At 35.1% G+C, this 20,935-nt stretch overlaps 1 protein-coding gene across 3 annotated transcripts in view; it reads right to left on the bottom strand.

The window, feature by feature from the left end:
- Positions 1 to 20,935, bottom strand: part of LOC136849130 (6-phosphofructo-2-kinase/fructose-2,6-bisphosphatase-like) — a 75,197-nt gene that overhangs the window by 18,724 nt on the left and 35,538 nt on the right. For all 3 annotated transcript variants that reach the window (XM_067122154.1, XM_067122153.1, XM_067122155.1), the window contains exons 2-11: positions 15,249 to 15,421; positions 13,479 to 13,604; positions 12,633 to 12,793; positions 11,839 to 11,973; positions 11,295 to 11,448; positions 5,527 to 5,630; positions 4,834 to 4,953; positions 2,803 to 2,901; positions 2,176 to 2,258; positions 1,599 to 1,750 (exon numbers count right to left, since the gene is read on the bottom strand). In XM_067122154.1, coding sequence (XP_066978255.1) covers positions 1,599 to 1,750; positions 2,176 to 2,258; positions 2,803 to 2,901; positions 4,834 to 4,953; positions 5,527 to 5,630; positions 11,295 to 11,448; positions 11,839 to 11,973; positions 12,633 to 12,793; positions 13,479 to 13,604; positions 15,249 to 15,421 — 1,307 coding nt within the window. The remainder of the gene's footprint in view (positions 1 to 1,598; positions 1,751 to 2,175; positions 2,259 to 2,802; positions 2,902 to 4,833; positions 4,954 to 5,526; positions 5,631 to 11,294; positions 11,449 to 11,838; positions 11,974 to 12,632; positions 12,794 to 13,478; positions 13,605 to 15,248; positions 15,422 to 20,935) is intronic.

Genomic DNA, 20,935 nt, shown 5'->3' on the forward strand with positions numbered 1-20,935 from the left:
TATAAGTCTTTCAAGCACTCTTAAGAGTAAGGAATTTGTGCGTTGCCAAATGTCTCATTGTTTCGATTAAAGGTTTTGACTTGGTAGAGCCTTCTCAAGTGGAATCTTTAAAAAAAATATATTTATTCTCTTAAAGTTAATACCAAAAACATATTTGACTTCACACATTTTCATTACTAACAATTATTTTCATAAAAACAAAAGAGATGTGGCATAATTTTTCCTGTCAGGAAGTTGCAAACAATATGCAGTGCCGCCCTTGTGGCCGCTCAACAAACTAATGGTGGCTGATTCAAAATCGAGCCGAACCACAGGAGTTACCAGACCACAGAATGCCAGTTTTAAGAGGTTCAACTGTACCTTAACAAGACAATTACTTGTTTCTCCAACCATCCATAGTAACATCCATCACTCCATCTTTTTTTTTTACCTCCAAATAGTGTCACCGTAACCTTAGTCAAATTGACATGCACTTTTAACTTTCCTTAAAAATACTTGTTACTCCCTTTATTAGTCTTTGTAACGTCTCTGCACTGTCAACAATACAACTTGCATTGTAAGTAAAGCATCTGCAACTTTGTCTTCCACTCAAAATCTCTTCTCAGACCTCACAAACTTGCACCTCTTATACCTGTTCTCTAAATCCTGGATTTAATAATGTTCTCTGAGTCTACTAATAAAATGAAAACTCAGTTCATCAGCAAACTTGCCTCTGAGAAAACGTCACAGCTAATCCACAGATGGTTAGTTATCAAAAATAATTCTCAATGTAGTTGGAGCTATAAGTAACAAAACCGTACACCTCATACAAGTTTCAAAAAAAAATTTTCTATAAAAAAAAATTTATGGGCTGCATAAAATCATCAGTCCCACCTATGCAAAATTTCTCTTTAAGATCTAACTTGTCATTTCTCACCAAAAATAGAATTACAAGTTATCATTTTCATTCAAGACTTCAAACATGACAATTAGCTTTACAGGAAGTTTCCATAAAACTGACTACAGGAGGCAATGAGGTGGGCATGAACATGACTTGCACTCACATTACAAGTAACAGTAATATCATCATCATCATCATAATTACTGCTGATGCTGTTTTTATAATTAATGTAAAAGGCAATTTAACCATACACAAAGTCACATTTTACTTTTTCATGGTTAGTTTGAAGCATGTAATTTTATACGAGGGATAAATACTGGAACAAAAAAATATCATAAGTGGACAGCCTGGTGGGAAGAAAGCAAAGGAAACAAATGCTAAGTCCAAGAAAAGAAATGATTTAAATGGGGACAAAGGGGCTGCAAAGCACTTTAAACACTATCTATACTGTCTAGCTTGCAGGTGACTTTTGGCAGTGGCCACAAACAAAGAACGGGTAAAATTATACTTCTCAGAAAAACTGGGCGAGGCCTACTATCTTGGGAAGAGCCAATAAATTAAAGAAACTTCCTTGGAGACTAAGACTGTCATTTATGGAAGGAAATAACTAGTTTGAGAGATGAATACCATATCATGAATCCCTTATCTAACAGGAATTAAACACAAAAATACCTCAGTCATTCAAAATCATCTGACGACATTTAAAAACATGACTCACCTGAGCTTTTATCCAGAAAATATGCCAATAAGCAACGTAAGACAGCCTGATGAGCAATGAGGAGAACATTTCCCTGACGTTCAAGTTCCATTATAACAGGTTCCAACCTAGCAACTAAATCCTCATAACTCTCCCCACGTGGATACCGGTAACTGTTAAAAAAAAATATTAAAAAATAAGCCTAACACTACAAGTGTGATCACCTAACTATATCCAAATTACTTCATATAATGTGAAACAAAACTTAAGTGAAACTTGGAAAATTAAAAAAAGAATGAAAAAGCTTGAATTATGAGTGTATATTTTGAATTTTATACAACTGTACACCACCAACCTATAATTTTAACAAAAATATACAAACTTAAAATTTTCAAATAACTATAAGTCTACACTAGGGCTACCCTCAAATCAAGTTGTCCTTTCCTTTTCCTGACTGATGTCAGGCTACATCAATGAGACTGGCAAAATCTCAACAAGTCAAAATTAATTCATGCAATATGAAACAAGCTGACTAAAAATGTAAAAAAATCTATTCTTCCTGATACATTAATGCATAACACAAATTCACAGACTGTACCTAAATTTATTCTGATCACGAGCTGCAAAATCCTGCGGGTATTTTCCTTTGATTTCAGCATAAGTCATTTCCTCACAAATACCCTGAAATATAGAAGAAATCCCTTGAACTTTCTTGTACATGGATTAAAAATAAGAGCAATTTGAACCATCACATAAAAATATGGAAGAAAAAAAAAATGAGTTTTACAAAGTACAAAAAATTTAAACAGGCAAAAATATTTCCATTACACACCCACCACAAACAAGTAAACAAACTACAGAATCTGCCCAAAAGCTAATACTGCAATAAACCCCTATCTTTGAATATACATTATATTGCAGTCCATCACTAACCCTACTTTTACTTTACTGGTCTCTTGTTTTATATTATTGGATATTTACAAATTCTTTTTTACAGATATTGAATAACTTATTTCCTGGGTAAAAATAATTATTCTTTATTCTTAAAGTCAATATTCTACAAAAATATATGGCTAAGTATAGACATATTAATAAAATTATATATAAAATAGAGAACCATATTAATCAAATATTGTATGGCTCTCATTTAATAAACTTTTGTTCTTGTTCCCAAGGTTTCTCTCTTTTCAAAGCACTTGTGACCTATGATGTACACAACACTTACAGCATCTATTTCATTAAGCGCCTTCCATCTTTCTTGAGGTGCATCAATACCTTCTGCAGTTTGTATAGTTCGCTTCATCCAGGAAGTCCACACTCGGAGCTAGAAGAAAGAATTAATATTACAAACGCATCAAAACCAAAAAGAAAACCAAAATAAAAATTACTGTACTGTACAATTGTTTGAACTCTGCTGATGATTTAAAAGAATTCCGCAACTTTATTCTAAACATTTTAGACCACCGAGTCACATTTCTTGACCCCCATAAGAAACAAAAATGCTATATTTAATATATTCCAATTCCACTCTAAAATAATAAAGGGTTTATAAAATATGGATATCCTCCTTACTTTCACCTAGCTTCTGAGAGATTCAGTGCAATTAGGTATTAATAGTAAAGGATATATTTTTGATAGCAAAAGAACTTTCAGACAATATAAGTTCATCTTGCACTAATGTAGATCTTAGAGCACCACAAACACAACAATATACAGTACATTATAACAAAGTGCAATTTTCTATCTGATAAGTAATTCTCATTATTAGTTATTAATTCATATAAAATCTTACAAATTACCAAACTTACTATCATATGAGATGCACCACAATATTTTGTAAAAATCATACCTGTACCCATCAATCCTTTAATTCAATACTGCTGTACAGGATAAATAGTATGAAGTGTATTTTAAAATGGCTGTGCCTCAATATATACATTTTCCTGAATTATAACAATTGTTACTTACAAAGTAAGGCATAAGAAAAATTCACCACTACAATCTAAAAACAAGTACAACATGAACAAACTTCAACCCACATAAACATTTAGAATTTATTACAATGTTATTTACGTTACATGGCATACAAAATTAATCATCACTGCATCAAAACACACAATAGGTGCCTGAACTTGATGTATTCGTATGTAAAAACTTTCACAATCATTTGAATGTTTGTTTGACTTGCCTTGCACATGCTGTATAATGACCTCAGTTTAAAACTGCTGATGCTAATTAATTTTTACATAAATACTGTAATATATGAAAACCCTTTATGCAATTTGTATGAAGTAAAGACAACTGGTATGTATTGCTACTTTAAATAATTGTTATTGGTAACTGCAACGTACGGTGGTTACTAATAACAAAGATTGATAAAACATTTTCTCCTGAGACAGACGATATTGCATTTTATTTTATTTTCTATTTGACTGTATTTAATTATCTTATAAAATATAATCTGCGTCTATAACCTATAATCTATGCATGGCTTTTATATCTGTCAAGTATAATTCTGTTTTGAGATCACATTAATTTGTATTGCTTGTTAGAGAGTCAGATTCATTAATCATCACCAAAACCAGTTGCTCATAGTCCACAGGTTAAACTTATATAATTGACATTCACTTTGTTAGACCAAACATAAATTTCCTTGACCGTTTTATATGCCACCAAATATGATTGTTATTGTACATACTTTGAGACACTGAATCACATATCTACTTTCTAGGGATCAACATAATAATGTTCTTAAATGAAAAAGAACTTGAAATTGGAGAAAGAGAAGGTAAAGAGTTTGGACAGCAAGGTAGAATTAGTTCAAAGGGAGCAGATAAAAAAAGCAAATGGCAGACAGTAATGCAGCTGGGGCCAAAAGGACACAGCATAAATTTACATCTGTGGTATCATTTTCATAAAAAATTAGTTTCAACAAAAATCAGCAACATTTCTAGTCTTGTAAGGCCTGCTAAAATAAATTATTCTTACAAATGGCAAAGGTAAAGAAGAATCGAAAGAGAATGTATGAAAAGAAACAATACTGCTGGGGCCTGATAGGATGATGAATGAACTTTTAGTACCACATAATACTATGGTGTGCCACACACAGCATGCCAAGTGCTATCTCCTTACAGAGTTTATTAACATAAATTTTGCATGTTTGGTATAAGCCAACCACTCTCAAACTAAAAACTAGACGAAACTAGCTAACGAAACTGTAAAAAACATGATGTCTGGACATAAATTCCACACATACCTTGGGAATGTTTTGCTCCTGGATATAGCGACTCAAGGACATTCCAAATTTTTTCCCATTTTCACTCAGATCAGAATCTCCACCGATCCTGCCTTGTTGATTGTGCAGACTTTCTCCATGCTGTATTGAATACATATCATATACTGTAGTAATTTAGTAATATTCATATAATATCTATTGTTTTCTCTTCCCATTAAAGACACATCATACTTCATAACTTCAGACATTATCAAAGAGCATTTGCTATAATTCATTTCAATACTGACAACTGCTAGTTTTTCATATACGTCAGATTCCAAAACCAATTTACCCAAAAGTAGATTACAAACAGCAATGCAAACTCTTGCTATGGGTACTGAAGCTATGAAAATATCACAGATTAAGAGAATAACAATGCATTAAACAAACAACACAACCCTGTTTATAGTCAAATTCATCATATCACCTTGAAAAGGTTACTTCTTCACAATTAATGCACAAGAAATCACTTCAAAAAATTATTAAAAATTCCATAGTGTTGATAGGCACTCTTCTGAATATCTATCCAAAAAGATATTCATATAATTACCCAATGCAACTACACACTTAAAGAAAGCATAGACAAATAAGTTTTTTTACTGCATTATTTAATATATAAGAGAATTATAGATATAAATCTAGGCAATATATAAAGGCATAATAATGAATACACACCCTAGTGAGGTAGATTGTCCTTGGAGTAACATGAGTGTTCATTATGTAATAAACTATTCTCGCTTGAATATGACCTTCATGTTTGTGGACAACCACTTTCTGACCTGTTAAATAAAAACATACTCTTAGATATTAAGTAACTTCAAGTATATGGTAAAGGAATAAAATATCAAAATATCCCACATCACATCTATATGAATGTTAATTCTTTCATATCTTCCATCAAAAAATACAAAAATCTAGAACAAGTTTCATAGATCCAACCTATTGTTCTGGTTGGGGCAAAAAAATCCCCAAATGGGGGGTACCACCTACAGTGACCCTTGAGAAGCACATTGTAGTTGCTACTCAAGGAAGTTTAGCAACTGCCAAAGGAAGTTTTACTTCGAGACCCAGCCCAAACTGCATTACTACCTGCCTTTTATTTCTCTTCCAAACTGGCTGCACAATTTACGCAACTCACCCTCGTATGTTTAAAATTATTACAAGTCTTTTCACCCCTTTCAGTGACAGAGCTACTTACATATGAAGCAATAATTTCATGGCTCTTCAGCTAACATTTTAATCTAGATGGATGAGAGCCAAGTGAGTATTTGGTATCCATAATTCTATATAAAACCACTGATTTCTCCTTGTAATGGTTTACTATGCATGTATTGTAGTTGTTTGTAAGGCATAGATCATGTTATGAGCTCTCAAATGTTAAAAAGACATCTACAAGCAATGCATGCAGAATTGCCTAAAATGACACTGTCAAACGTAACTGAGTTTAACTTGAAAAGCTGATTTCCAACTCCAGCAGCTTGCATTAAGAGGAAAATATAGTGTAAACTTTTAATCCTGCTTCAAGAGGAATTTATAGGTTCTGCAGAACCACCTCCCCGAACAACACAAAAATGACATTTTTATGATAAAGTTTTATATCTACTTACCAAGTAACTACATAGCTATTAGTTTCACTTAACCATGGCAGTTAAAAATTTGAAATTCGCAGTAACGCGCTATTGTTTAGTGTATGTAACTAGACCCCGCCCACTTTCGGGGAAGAATAGGTACAACAGTGCTGGAGAGCTCAATTCGTTTGTGCCCTATGTCTATGAGAGGGGGAGGTGGGAGGGCTTTGATCATGTAGTTACTTGGTAAGTATATATAAAACTTTATTTTACATAAAAATGTCATTTTTATGTAAGTAACTTACCAAGTAACTACATAGCTGAATCCTATATTGACAGGTGGTGGAATGCATGGACAAGTTCTATCCAAAAACACTCAGTAAAGGAGATGAATTTGAAATAGAAAGGTAGCTAGCATTGGTGTAATGCTTGCTGTAACCTTATCTGGTGAGAGAGCTGCGGCAGGAAGATACTGCCTCTGGTTGGCGCTCATCTCAATCTGTAGTGACGCGGCAGTAAAGCAGGGAGTCGTCTCTACTTCAGTGGGAGAACCTTGCAGTCGAGGAGTACTCCAAAGACTGACAAGGTCTTACAAAATAAATGCCCTTGCCCTGGGCGCAGTACAATTAATACAACCAGAAATTTGTTACCACACAGTATTAAAAAACAAAACCATCAGCCAACCATTAAAAACGACTGGTGGGTACTCCTGGTAAATGGTACCACCAGGCTTCCCAAAACTTGGCATCCTTTAACAAGTCGGGGAGATAGAGGATTAGAAGGGATAACCCCTATCCTTCTTGCCCCAATACCATGCCAGCCACAGCCAATGGACCTAATGTACTGCAATTATTACAGATGATCTCCACATCGCACAAATAATGGGAGATGAACACTGATTCTGACTTCCAGTAAGCTGACTGGAGAATCATGGAGAGCGACAAGTTCTTCTTAAAACCAATGAAGTGGCGACTGCTCTAATCTCATGAGCTTTGACTTTAAAAACGGCAAGATCATCTTCTTGAATTTTTAAGAGTGATTCGGAAATAACACTCTTTAAAAAGGCCCAGGCATTCTTAGATAATGGTAAGAGGTTCTTCACCAAACATCATAGATTCTGAGAAGGAACTCTAATCCCTTTGGTCCTATCCAAGTAGTGCTTAAATGCTCTAACTGGGCAAAGAGCTCTCTCCTGGTCTGCTAGTCCAAGGATATTTAACAAACTCTTGATCATAAACGAACGAGGCCAGGGGTTGGATAGGGTTTCGTTCTTTGCCAGGAATCCAAGTGTGAATGAGCAGACCACATCTCCCTGCAAAAAGCCCACTAGCTTACTGAAGGCATGTGTTCGCTGATCCTCTTTGCTGTAGCTAAAGCAACTAAAAAGAGTCTTCCTGGTTAAATTTCTCAGTGATAAGGAGTGACGGGGTTCAAATGGAGGGCCAGAGAGCCATTTGAAGACGACATCTAGATTCCAGGCTACTGATGTAGACTTCTCTTGCTTGGAAGTGCCTAGGGACTTAAATTAGATCTCTTACGTCTTGATTAGCAGACAAATGGAGACCTCTATGTCTAAGCAGTTTATCACAGACCTATAACCTCTGATTGTAGAGGTGGCCAAGCCTTGAGAGGACCTCAGAAACATTAAAAAATCAGTGATCTGTGCTACAGAAGTTTTAAAAGACGATACGCCATGTCTTTGCCACCAGTCATGAAAGACTGTCCACTTTGCCTGGTAGACATTAGCAGAAGACTGACGTCTGCACTTAGCCACTGCTTCTGCAGCTTTTCTTGAAAAGCCGTTCATTCTGACAAGCTCCTTGACAGTCTGAAGCAAGTCAGAGCAAGAGCAGATAAGCCTTGATGGAAGCAGCGATGGAAGTGAGGCTGCTGTAGAAGGATTCTCTTCTGAGGTAGAAGTCTGAGGAAGTCTGTTAGGAGACTGTGAAGGTCCGGGAACCACTATTTCTGTGGCCAAAATGGAGCTACAAGCATCATGGATGTGTTGGTATGAGCCATTAACTTGTTTAAGGCTTCTCTAACCATGCTGAATGGTGGAAAGGCGTAGGCATCCGTCCGACCAGTCTTGGAGCACAGCATCCATCACCCATGCCAGAGGGTCCGGGGCTGGGGAACAGTAAACGGGGAGGCAATGGTTCCTCGGTGTTGCAAACAGGTCTATTGACGACTTTCCAGACTGTTTCCAGAGGACGGTGCACACCTGTGGATTCAGTGTCTATTCCGTCGGTAGGACCTGTCTGCAGCGATTTAACTCGTCTACAAGAACGTTTAACTTGCCCTGGATGAAGCAAGTTATTATCGTGGTATGGTTGTTCCCTGCCCAAAGAAGACCCTTGGCTGCTTCATAAAGGGAGAAGGAATGAGTCTCTCCCTGATTTTTTATGTAGGCCAATGCGGTCGTGTTGTCCGAATGGAGTGTGACTGTCTTGCCGCATGTTGTCGTCGTAAAATGCCGAAGGGCCAAGTGAATCACCTTCAGTTCCCTTACACTGATATGTAGTCTCTTTTCTTCTAACGGCCGTGTCCTGGAAATCTCCATGTCGTTTAACAGAGTCCCCCAACCCAAATCCAACGTGTCTGAGTACAATGTTAGGTCAGGGCTCAGTGGTTGCAATGACTTCCCTACTAAAAATCTCTCCTTTGCAAGCCATCACAGAAGGTCCTTCTTGATCTCGGGAGTGATGCGGAAAATGGAGTCTGGGAGAATTTTCCTTTGCCAACTGGCCTTTAGGAAGAATTGCAGGACTCTTGTGTGTAACCTTCCTAAAGGCACAAACTTCTCGATGGACACGAGAGTGCCCATCACTAATTACACTTACCTGATCCATAAGGCCTTAACCGAAGACCCAATTTGGGATTCTGTGTTAATAAGCAGACCAACCTTTTGGTCAACTCAAGCTTCTAGGCTGGCGATGGCATCGGGTTCGGAGGGATGGAAGCCAGGTAGCAGAGTTTAGTCATACTTGGCAGAAGTAAGTCTAGTATTACAGCCTTTGCAGCAATACCTAATACTAGACAAGCTAGAGTCTGACATACTAAATCAAATTAGTCACAAGTCTGAATAGGGAATTAGCTAAGCTAATAAATAGCACACAACCAACACAAATGAATACTTCACCAAAGGCAAAAGATTCAACCATATGGCAAATTTCAAATCAGAGCTGCTCAACCAAATGTTCAGTTGACCGGCAGAAAAGAATCAAGCTCTTCAAGCACTGCTGTACCTATTCCTCCCTGAAAGTGGGCGGGTCTAGTTATCTACGCTAAAACAACAGCGTGTTACCGCGAATTTCAAATTTTTGAACTGCGGCAGATAAGTGACACTAATAGCTATATAGTTATTTGGTAAGTTACTTATTTAAAAAAAATACATTCTTGACCATGTCGCAGTAAAGTACTTTAATCAAACTTCAGCATGGTACATCTGCACTGACAAGTTCTAATCATCCTTAAGTATAGGGAATGTCTTAAGTTGGTGATACCATCACAGTTACAGTTTTTCATTGTGATTCATAAGAGTAAAAAGTTGTAAAATCATTACAGCACTATTATTATAATTATTATTATGTAGGTAAAAGACCCTCTTTCAATGAATGGAATCAAATGTGATTGCTGCATCAGCTGCATTCAATTTGTATGAAGTCTTTTTGATATTTCTTATGATTACTCTTTCTGTTACTGCACTTTGCCAATAACTCTCCTATATTCGTAATTCTTTCATAAATGGAGAGGTAAACATTTACTAGTGGGAATTCTCTTAATAAGAAAAAATATAATTGCAATGTTTACAAGGAAGTCTTGAGCCAGTATTAAAACATGGTGTTAGGCATTCAGAGATTTTTTTTTACTTTTTGAGGTGTTCCTCAGGGAACTTCCTGAACACATGTTCAACTCACTATTTATGCCAGGCAAATATAAGAGTTACCAGCACAATACCATAACAGAGAAACCAGTCATATATCACAAGATTTAAGACAATTTGAAGGCAGCTGATGCAGCAATCACATTTATTTTATCAATATTATTATTATTGTGATGTATTAAACCAGCCCACCAAGTTAAAATAATTAACTAACATAAAGTCACACAAACTGCAAATCCACCACTGAAACTATGCATGCTTATCAATTTTGCACTTCACTGGCTGATTAGAATCTTTGGTCAAAAATGTTACTAATTAGCTACCTCCCAACCCTCAGGCTCCCAAGATCCTCTATCCATTTAACAAAAATGTATCACTACAGTATTCCAAGATTTAAAAGGTGAGGAAATCCTGTTTATCTTGGTTACAGCCCTGCCCATCAGCTCCCCCAAAATACAGAAGCTGGCATAAAACTACCTCTACCCATAATCCTGGATATTAAATAGCAACCTGCCCCCCTCCAAACAGTCGTCTTCCAGGTACTGATAACTATGCAAGAGAGACGAAGTGTTCAGTTTCTTGCTGACACAGAGGCCAAGAGTTATGTATAGCCCAAGTCTCTGCCAGGCACAATGATTATTTACCCTGCTTCTGTCAAAGAATGCAACAGTTCTGCACACAAATGCATTATGCTAAAAGTAACATGAATACACCTATGAATATACTATCCAAAAAGTGGTAATATAAATACACCTGTCACAGTAACTGATATTTGTTTTGTCAGACTGAAAAAGTCAAGAAATTACACTGTAAAAAACAATAATCCCAGACTTATATAGACATCTTAACTCTTCATGAAAATGAAGAATTTGAGGCAAATCCCGTATTCCCACCCACTAGTGTTAAAAAATGGTAAAATGGGCTCCCATACAAATGCATTAAATCAATGAAAAATCAAGCAACAAAATACAAGCACTGATTTCAAACTATACCCGTGTTGTAAACTTTCATGAAGGAGAGGTGATCTTCCTTTTCTTCATCAAGAGGTTGATACTGTTTCACATAATGTTCGAGCCTATGTAAGAAGTCGTCTAGAGCTTCTTCAGCTGTCATCCCTTGATAATCTGGGCTATTGATCTTCACTTCCTGAAAGTATAGAGTACATGCCATTTAATCACAAATATTTCTGCAAAATACAATGAAAATTCCAAAACTTTACATTTTGAGAGGTATTAAGCTGGACTGGAGGGGGAGGGTGTTCATTTGGAAGATTTGGGATGTCTGGAAAGTTTTATAATATAGTCAACGGGCTACTTGCCTGTAATATAATCATTAGACAAATATCTATTTTTGCTTAATAGTTTTCAGTGTTTTAATAATAATACAATGGATATAATGTATAAGAAATAAGGTATGTTTTTATAAATTAAAAAGTTTTAGTTGAGAGAGAGAGAGAGAGAGAGAGAGAGAGAGAGAGAGAGAGAGAGAGAGAGAGAGAGAGAGAGAGAGATAATACTGCACAACTTCAAAACTTACACGTATGTTTGACTCTACAATTGACGGGTCATCACAAATTGATTCTACATAGAACAACTTGTAGTTCATTTTTTGAACAATAATATCAAATATCATTCGACGGCGCATCATAGTTGTATTTGTGGCATCAAATACCTGAAATATGAAAATTACAATCAATCTTTCCCCCAAAAATTATAGTAATTTTCATGCCATGCTATAGATGTAAAATGCTTTCAGTAATATATATTGAAAAAATTTCCAACAAGGAAAGTATTTCAAAATAAACCACAAATACTGTACCCAAAAAAAAATCACATTCATTAATTGACCTAATGGAAAAAATGGATAACAGCCATTACGCAACTGAATGATCACATTCATTAATTGACCTAAGGGAAAAAATGGACAACAGCCATTACGCAACTGAATGAAAAAAGCTAGATTAACCAAAAATTGTGATGGGAAAATAAGAACTCTAAAAACTCAACCCAATTATAAAATTTTTGTTATCCATCGAAAATATAAAAATTCTTATGTTATCCACCAAATTAAAGACAATTTTAAAAACTTCCTGACACTTGAGAGAAACAATTATGTTGAACACATTTTCAAGTGATCACAACGACACTATCTAGTTTTGGCCTCCATAGAAACAGTAAAATATGATACTTCAGTTAATGAATATGAACCTTACTTACAGCATCAAATTTTCAAGCATGTTTAATCAAGCCATACAAAATATCCATTAATCCTCATGTATACCCTGATAAATAAGGAAAAATATACAAATGTATAAACATTGATATACTTACTGCTACTTCTCCACCATTATCAAGCCACTCACAAACATCATCTAAGGCATCCATAGCACAACGATTCCTCAAGGCCATGGCTTCCTCATTGTCACTACGGAAAAAATTGTGATTTTTATACTTCTGCGTTGCCCGTCGGCGATATTCACCCAGGTTGAATACTGAAAGCAAAATTAATTTACATTACACAGCCCCAGAGGACATCAGACTGCTAATAGATAATCCTATAACATTAGTTTGAAGTATTGTATCAACAGCAAAGTTATAGTATCACATACTAATACTGCTGTTAGGATAAATACTATTTATGAAACTGTCTTCCTGCCATAATTTAAATGTATAAATAACTAGAGAAGGAAAAAAGGACATTTCCTGTATACAGGCAGGGATGAAAACACTGACTTTTATTGTAAAAACAAAGCGTTTAATATACATCCATATAAACCTATTTCTAACACTATGGAAAAAGTGTTCTTCCATACATTAGAATATAAAATCTAATGACAGAATGGCATTTGCATCAAGAAAAATATTAACCCTTCACATTGTCATAAAATACTTCTCTTGTTCTCAAGTAAGATTAATTTTATCTCTGTGTTAAATTGCTAGTCTTCAATTACAGCAGGCATCATCTTAAATCAAAATGCATCCTCCCCAACTCTACAATAGGTTACGGTTTTGTTCCTTTTATCAAATGTGCCATAAAAATTACTCAAAATAATCCCCTACAAAAGAAAAAATTAAAAAATTAAAAATTTTCCCTAGATTACTAATTGTGATTCATTATTATACAAAAACCAATAGCAAGTATTAGTTATGGGGCATTATAAAAACACTTCATCTCACCTTTTGTTTTAATTCCAATCCAGTTAAGATATCTAGTAAGTTTTTTGGCCATGTAGGTCTTCCCTCTTGCAGGTAAACCCACCATCACAATAACATGAGGAGTATTGACAAAGTTGGCCCTTTCCCCTGAAAGAATAAAGCACTGGTTACTGGAACATGGAAAAACACATCAATAGTGTACATATATTTAACACTGGTTAAGGGAACATGGAAAAACACATCAGTATAATTCTTTACCAAATATGCAAAGTATGATTCTCCTCATTTACACAGCTGTCCCTTGCCATTCACATGGGTCAGGGATACTGGCCCTTCAAAAACTTTCCTTCTTTAATACCATAATCATTTTGATGTCCTCACATCCTTATATCTTATGATTAACACACATTTTATTGTCCACAAAAATGTAAATGTGCAAATTAATGAATATAGTATACATATATAAAAGTACTACCAAGCAATAAAACCATAAATTTCATAACAGAAACTGAAAACAATTTAAAGTCTACTAGTTTCAATATTCACTGACAATGATGATAAACAAGTACGACATACACATACGTTCTTCATGGTTACAATACTTTTGTGTATATATAAAACAAGCAACTTGGTAGCACAGTACTAATTATCATTAGTATTACTAATTATTTAAGTATTGGAACTGGATGATCATCTTAAACATCATGCAGAATGCATTCTGTATGCTGCTGGGTTCCAGAAGTCCTTTTCTTTTTTTAACCAAATTACCCCTTCATAGCATATCTAACAATTTAACCTTTCTGGTAGGGTCTTAACTATACTTTGTCTTTTGGAGCACTTACTACAGTAGAAGCACTACACTTTGGACCTATGAAAAAGGTATTCAATTTTTATTATAGTACAGCACATAAACCACAGGAAATTAATGTGAAATATAAACTAACATGATCCCTTCAAGAGCAACACGTATGACTGCCAAAAAATTGTTATGGAGTTCCCCTAAGCAAAAGAATAGGTCCATAAACGGTACTTTACACAAAACTAACTTTCTGGATAAATCTTGAGAATGTGCATACTTATGGTAACTGACACAGACTGATATTAAAGGTACCTCTTATATGTTTATGACTTCCTAAACATTATATATTTTCTTTATTTGTATACTGTACTTTCTCAGCTCCATTCATCTCTGGTTTTTATACCATATGGCAAAACTTTCCAAAGAGTACTCCCATTAACTTGATCATTTTTGTGGCATGAATTTCTCAAATTGCAAAGGGAAAGAACTTAAACTACAAGTTACAACTGCAATTTCCAAGAATGGACAGCTGAAAACATTGTATACCATTTCATCAATGACAGACATTCTATAGAAGGGGTCACTTTCATTTTGCATGTTACACTTGAGGGCCACACTGATCTGTTTCTATTTTCTATTTCAGATGCAAGCTTGTTGATATATGCTAATGATTCCTCTTTACAATTCTTGTAATGCAGCAGATTAAGCCAGCTCTGTGTTGGCATAGACTCTTCCTCCTTGAGGAGCCTGTAACTCTTGTAACAGTGAGTTTAAGAAAAATTCTGCTCATCATATGACTAAATAATAAGGTGATCTTCATAAAAGTTTTGTTGATGTATTCTTGAATATGGGAATTTATTACATTGTTTTTTGTAAAAGATGTAAAACATGTCTACTCTTTTCTACCTTGTGCGCCTTCCATCATGAGCACAAACTTTTTTTTTTTTTAAACCTCACCACAGCATAAACAGTTCTCCTGATCATAAACTCACCTCTAATTGGAAACGGTTTATTTTTTGTTAGGAGACTAGCAGACAAAGAAGAGTTGCTTTCTTCTCCTTCTGCAGGAAATCCCGGATTTGACCTCAAACTTCCAAAGGAAGCAGAGTAGCCAACTGACCGCCCACACACACACCCTGGTATGTCCATTCTAGCTGCAAGTCTCCTGAAAGAAAAATGAGCAATGTAAAACAAAATTAAAAACAATTTAATATATTAACAGCTGAAAAATATCTTCTTAAATTTTCTTTATTGTGCTTCCGATTCTTCAAAAAATGTGTCAAAAGCCTTTCATCCTTTGCTCAAAATAAAAAAAAACTACCTAATGCCTTCAAAACAAGGTCTCATGATGGAAACTATAAGACTGCCTCACATGGATTCACCTATGAGTAAGATTTTGGACGTTCAACTACTTTGGTGCATGCTATAGTACCTCCATCAGCCTAAAAAAAAAAAAAAGCACATGCATACCATACACTCAGTGATAGTGAATGAAAATTATGAACTTGCAGCATAACAGTTATGATCCTGTTTTATCTAGCTTTACTTTTTTTACATAAATATATCACACAAGTCAAATTTTATAGCCAGTCATTGCTGAAGTACTATATGATAATTTAAATGACAATTTTTTGCCTTCAGAGTATTTGCGTCATAAGAATAAGTTTATACAGTCTAAATGCAATGTGGCCACATATATCTACAATCATCTCCACTACAGCAAACTTTGGAAACCATGTGCTACTAAAGCCAAAAAAAAAAACAGTAGTATTACCCCAAAGAATAAGATGTGATACAAGGATTTCTATACTAAAAAAGAGAGAGAGAGAGAGAGAGAGAGAGAGAGAGAGAGAGAGAGAGAGAGAGAGAGAGAATAAAGAGAGAGAGAGAGAGAGAGAGAGAGAGAGAGAGAGAGAGAGAGAGAGAGAGAGAGAGAGAGAGAGAGAGAGAGAGAGAGAGAGAGAGAATAAATCAATAAATTTTAACCCCTAAATTTTACATTACAACATTTCAAACTGTATAAAAATACTTAAAAAATACAAATGAATAATTAGCCCCATCTTTCTTTTACTTTAATCTTTGTTATCCATTACTATTTTTTTTCATTCACCCAACCTGTTTATTTTACTGTACCTTATAGTTCCCCCCTCATTCAGTCTTCCTTTTGTGCCTGCTGACTCTAACTAATCAGGATGGGTGTTAATGTCACAGCGTTCTTTTCTTTATAATCCATCCAAATTATTACAATTTCCCATCTTAGCACAGTTCAATAGCACAAATAGGTAGTATTTACCAATGACAGTAGAGGGGGAGAAAGAGAAAGTAGTGAAAAAGTAGGGAAAGACCATACAGGCAACAAGAAACAAAAAAAGTAAGGAGAATGAACCACCTGGATGGCTCAATGAAAAAAAAAAAAAAGAGGAAAAATTAGTGATCTAGTCTGCATGCAGAAATGAAGCAGGTTTCTAAAATTGTTACTGCAAAATTTACCCAAGCGTATTACTCTATATAAAACTTTTCTAAATAGTCACCTAAAATTTTACCTACAAAAGTACACTATTTAATCATGTCTACCTCACTACCAATGTGAAATATTGTAATTCATGCATGATGGCATTCAGTGTTCACTTTGTTTCTCCCTTAATTTATTCTCTATCAAGTTACACTTTTAATATGGCAAAATGTCTACTGCTTAGTTACTTTGTTATATTTCTATGCACATAGTATACTGTATACTGTAAAACTATATTACACAAACATTGATTAAATCTAAGCAGATTACTCAATTTTTGAAATAAAGTCAAGTGTTTGTGTATAAACCTTGATCACTGCAAGACATGCAAACAACTGCCAAAAAACACGATCTTTGTAATACATAACCCAATATGAACATTATGTGACTCATGACACAATTGTGATGTCATCTACCACTGCAGAACGATCCGTCAGCCGACTGAAACTGATCAAATCACATTTATGATAAACAAACAATGTCTGAAGAAAGTGTCAGCTCATTAGCATTAACACCCAGTGATAGAGATCTTGCTGACACAAAGGACTCTGATACAGTTTTAAGCATGTTAAGTAAATTGAGCTAAAGGCATTGTGACTTTCACTGATAACCAACAAAGATTACAAAGGGAAATTTATCTGATTCCTTATGTATCAAACAGGGAGCTATTACAGTATACTGTAATTTTTTTGACATTCAGAACCTTTCAAAATTTACTAAATATTTTTCTTATAAAGATGAAACTGAAGCCATATTGTGAATCGTTTCTATAACTGACACTGCATTGTGAATAAATTGCTTAATTTTGTTTTTTATTTAAAAATCCATTTGAGTATTGAATTCTGACTCTCTTAATCAGCTGTATCTTGAACAGTGACCTGGTTGTTCACAAAGTGACCTTTAAAAATAATCTGAATATATCCTTTATACACTTTTTACCCTGACATCATTGTATTCTTATACAGTGTAGCATGGCCCACACAGCAAACTGGAAGACAATAATACTGGTAAAAACACAATCTGCCAATGGGACAGATGGAGTGAAGAAATTTTCCTCCAGTCAAGTCCAGAGTTGTTATCCATTATGTACAAGATAATTCAAGAACACATTATTTAGTGTTATGAGATTGTACATACATGTTTATTATCTTCACCACTGATCTCAAATACTAAATCGATTATGGTTCATAGGAATCTATCCTCTGTAGGAACATTAGAAAAATTAACCAATTTTAACCAATGTCAATATGTAGAACATTAAAGGTGTTTGAAGAATTTTAGTGCAAAGTAAAATATCTCTGGGGGTGTGATTATTGCAACATCCCCTTGGTAAGACAAGGCTTAGAAAATGGTGAAAAAATTCATATTATAGTGTACATACAGTTTGTGTACTTGGAGAAAAAATATAAATATATAAGGGTTTCTTATTTATCTCTTATTTAACCCTTAAGGGATAGGCTAATTATATAGCATGCAACCCCCCAGACTGAGCAAACTTTAAGGTTAGCAAATTTACGGAAAAAACACATCAATAGAAAGCGGGAGATATGTAAACATTTTCCCTACCTTCCACGGGAAATTGAAAGTGACTATATACAACCCTGTGTGGGGCCTCTTTTACGAAGGGCTCGTAAATTTTACCAAGTTATGCATGTTTTTTCTAATAATTTATTTTATTTTATTTTGTAAAATTATAATTATAGCTCACACAATATCATAACAAAGATGAAATAAAATCAGTAACTTATTCTGAATATATATATTTGTTGTAAAATATTTATGCAAATTTACTGAGACTGGGAGATGCAATAACTTTTTTGGAGATATAAATGTTTTTTTCTAATATTTTTCTGCACTTTTCTTTGCAAAATTACAATTATAACCGACATTATATCATAAAAGATATGAACTAAAACCAACAGCAATCCCTGGGTATATTTATGAGCAAATAAATAAAAAGATGTCACGGGAGAGACAGAAGCAAGACCTCCCCCATCAAGTCAAGAAAGAACAAAACTGATCTCCCTGGCTGAGATCCCCATTAATTGAGCTGAGCTGAACTCTAAGTTGCCACCATTCATTTTTGGGCCAATGAAGTGATGGAAATGCTTTCCCACTCGATACAGTCAAATTGTAAGGCGCGTAATATTAATACTCCTCAGAGGGGATCCGTCCACAAGCCAAAACCTGTTTTAGATCCTCTCATGAGGGGATCCGTCCACTATGGGTTAAAATGCCTACATCATGTGGACTTCTGGGCTATAATCTCCCTCTAAGGGGAGCAATCATGGATATCCATGCACCAGGGACTCTAGAAAGAGCCAATGGACCCTACCTCTGAGTTGTTCTTTTGTCAGACAAGATCTAGGATAGAGAACTTTGGATGCTTTTTTTTATAAAAAGCTGTGCACAAAGTTTGTCTAAGATGCAAAGGGTTAAGAAGGGTCCAGAGATGAAGGTCTGTCTTCTGATACCCCCATATGAGCTGCTGATGGGAGTTCATTAAACACTGCCTTTTAGGGCCAAACTGAAGGGAGTCCAAGGAACTAAAGTCAGGCAGCCTAGAGGCTATGCTGTTTTATTCACTTGATAAAAAATGCAGGCTATATTTTCTAATTATTTTTTTAAGAATTGAAAGACACTTTTATCATAGTGCAATTATAGATAAACCAATACCCCACCGAGGATGGGTTATAACAGAAATTAGCTAATTAATTTCCCATGAGAATACAAAAAATTCTTTAAAATCATACAAAACTGATAAGAAATATGGTTCAGATTTTAAATTTTGACTGCTAATAATCTTACATTATTTTCCATATTCTTTGTTAAGAATGCAAATACCCACCCTAGTAATGACATGAGTGCTAAGCTATCCCCAAAAGTAAACTCAACTCTTATGCTACTATGCATAACTTAGCCTACACCTCAAATAGGCTTTTAAAAAGGCAACAGCCAGTACCCCTCAAACAGTTAAAAATCCCTCAGAAATTGCTAATAACACTGATATGGATTGTCTAGTGTTTTACAATTATTCTTAGGTTGTTTTATTTACATTGTACAGTAATGCTATGTTCGGTTATTAATCTTTTCAACTGTACCAAATGCTCTTTCTTTCCTTCCATCCTCTTTAGTACATCTCATGAAGTCACAGTACAGTTGATCAAGTCCTCCTTGTTTAATTTTTTTAATCTAATACAGTACCGTTTGTTCTTTTGAGAATTATCAGCCCTAGAGCACTCGCGTGATGGTGACATCATGACTTTCACTTCAGTTTTGATCAATATTTCTTTGGTCAAGTGTGTTTATCATTTTCACTATTTCTTCATTCCCATACCATACCTAAAAAATTACATAGCCTATCTAGGGTAAGTAAGTGGTTATTTACAACTTTTCAACATCACATTTCATTTTAAAACTGGTGAAATATGATTTCTCTAACAATTTTTTTTATATAGTTCTGACGAATTTGGTATTCAGGCCTCATTCCCATGGTAGGGGAACCATTAGCAGCCCCATATCTAACAAAAAGGGGGTACCCCAAGTGAGAATCCAAAACTTCATTATGCCTATCATGCTATGAAGGCACCACATGGCATCACAAATTAGGTTAATTTACAGCATATCCTTGTTTTACATTATTTCTGTTTTTTTTTCCCCACCCCTCAAGCAAGTTTCACACTAAGGGTACCCCATCATCATCACATGTACAAAGGGTTTGTAGCAGGTAATTTAACTATGTACAGGCTGGCCTATTAGAAGGATATTAGGCTAATGCAAGATCCTCAAAAAACCTGTTTAACCAGTTTTAGATGAGCAGTGACAATGCAGTTTTGTAAATATTTACCAAGTATCTCACGACCTGAAGTGTCAGGCCCTTTTGTTGAAGGTAAGTTGTTGCTGACAATGTCTGAAAGAAGCTGGATTAACCTTGCCTACCCCATTTTTGGATGTCGTTGTTAAATTGACTACGTAAACATTCTGGCGTAATCCAGGCTAGGCGCAACTTCCTGCTGATGAACGACCTTAGTGCTGCATCGGTAAAAAGATCACTGACCGGAAATGGAGCACATCTTACCGGTACCTACTATTGTGAAAACGTACATGATTCCTTAGCTCGGCTTTACCAGTAAATAAAGTACTCGTTACCATGCCACGGAGATATAC

The sequence above is a fragment of the Macrobrachium rosenbergii genome, chromosome 20 (assembly GCF_040412425.1).
Source record: "Macrobrachium rosenbergii isolate ZJJX-2024 chromosome 20, ASM4041242v1, whole genome shotgun sequence".
In the NCBI taxonomy this organism is placed as follows: Eukaryota; Metazoa; Arthropoda; class Malacostraca; order Decapoda; family Palaemonidae; genus Macrobrachium; species Macrobrachium rosenbergii.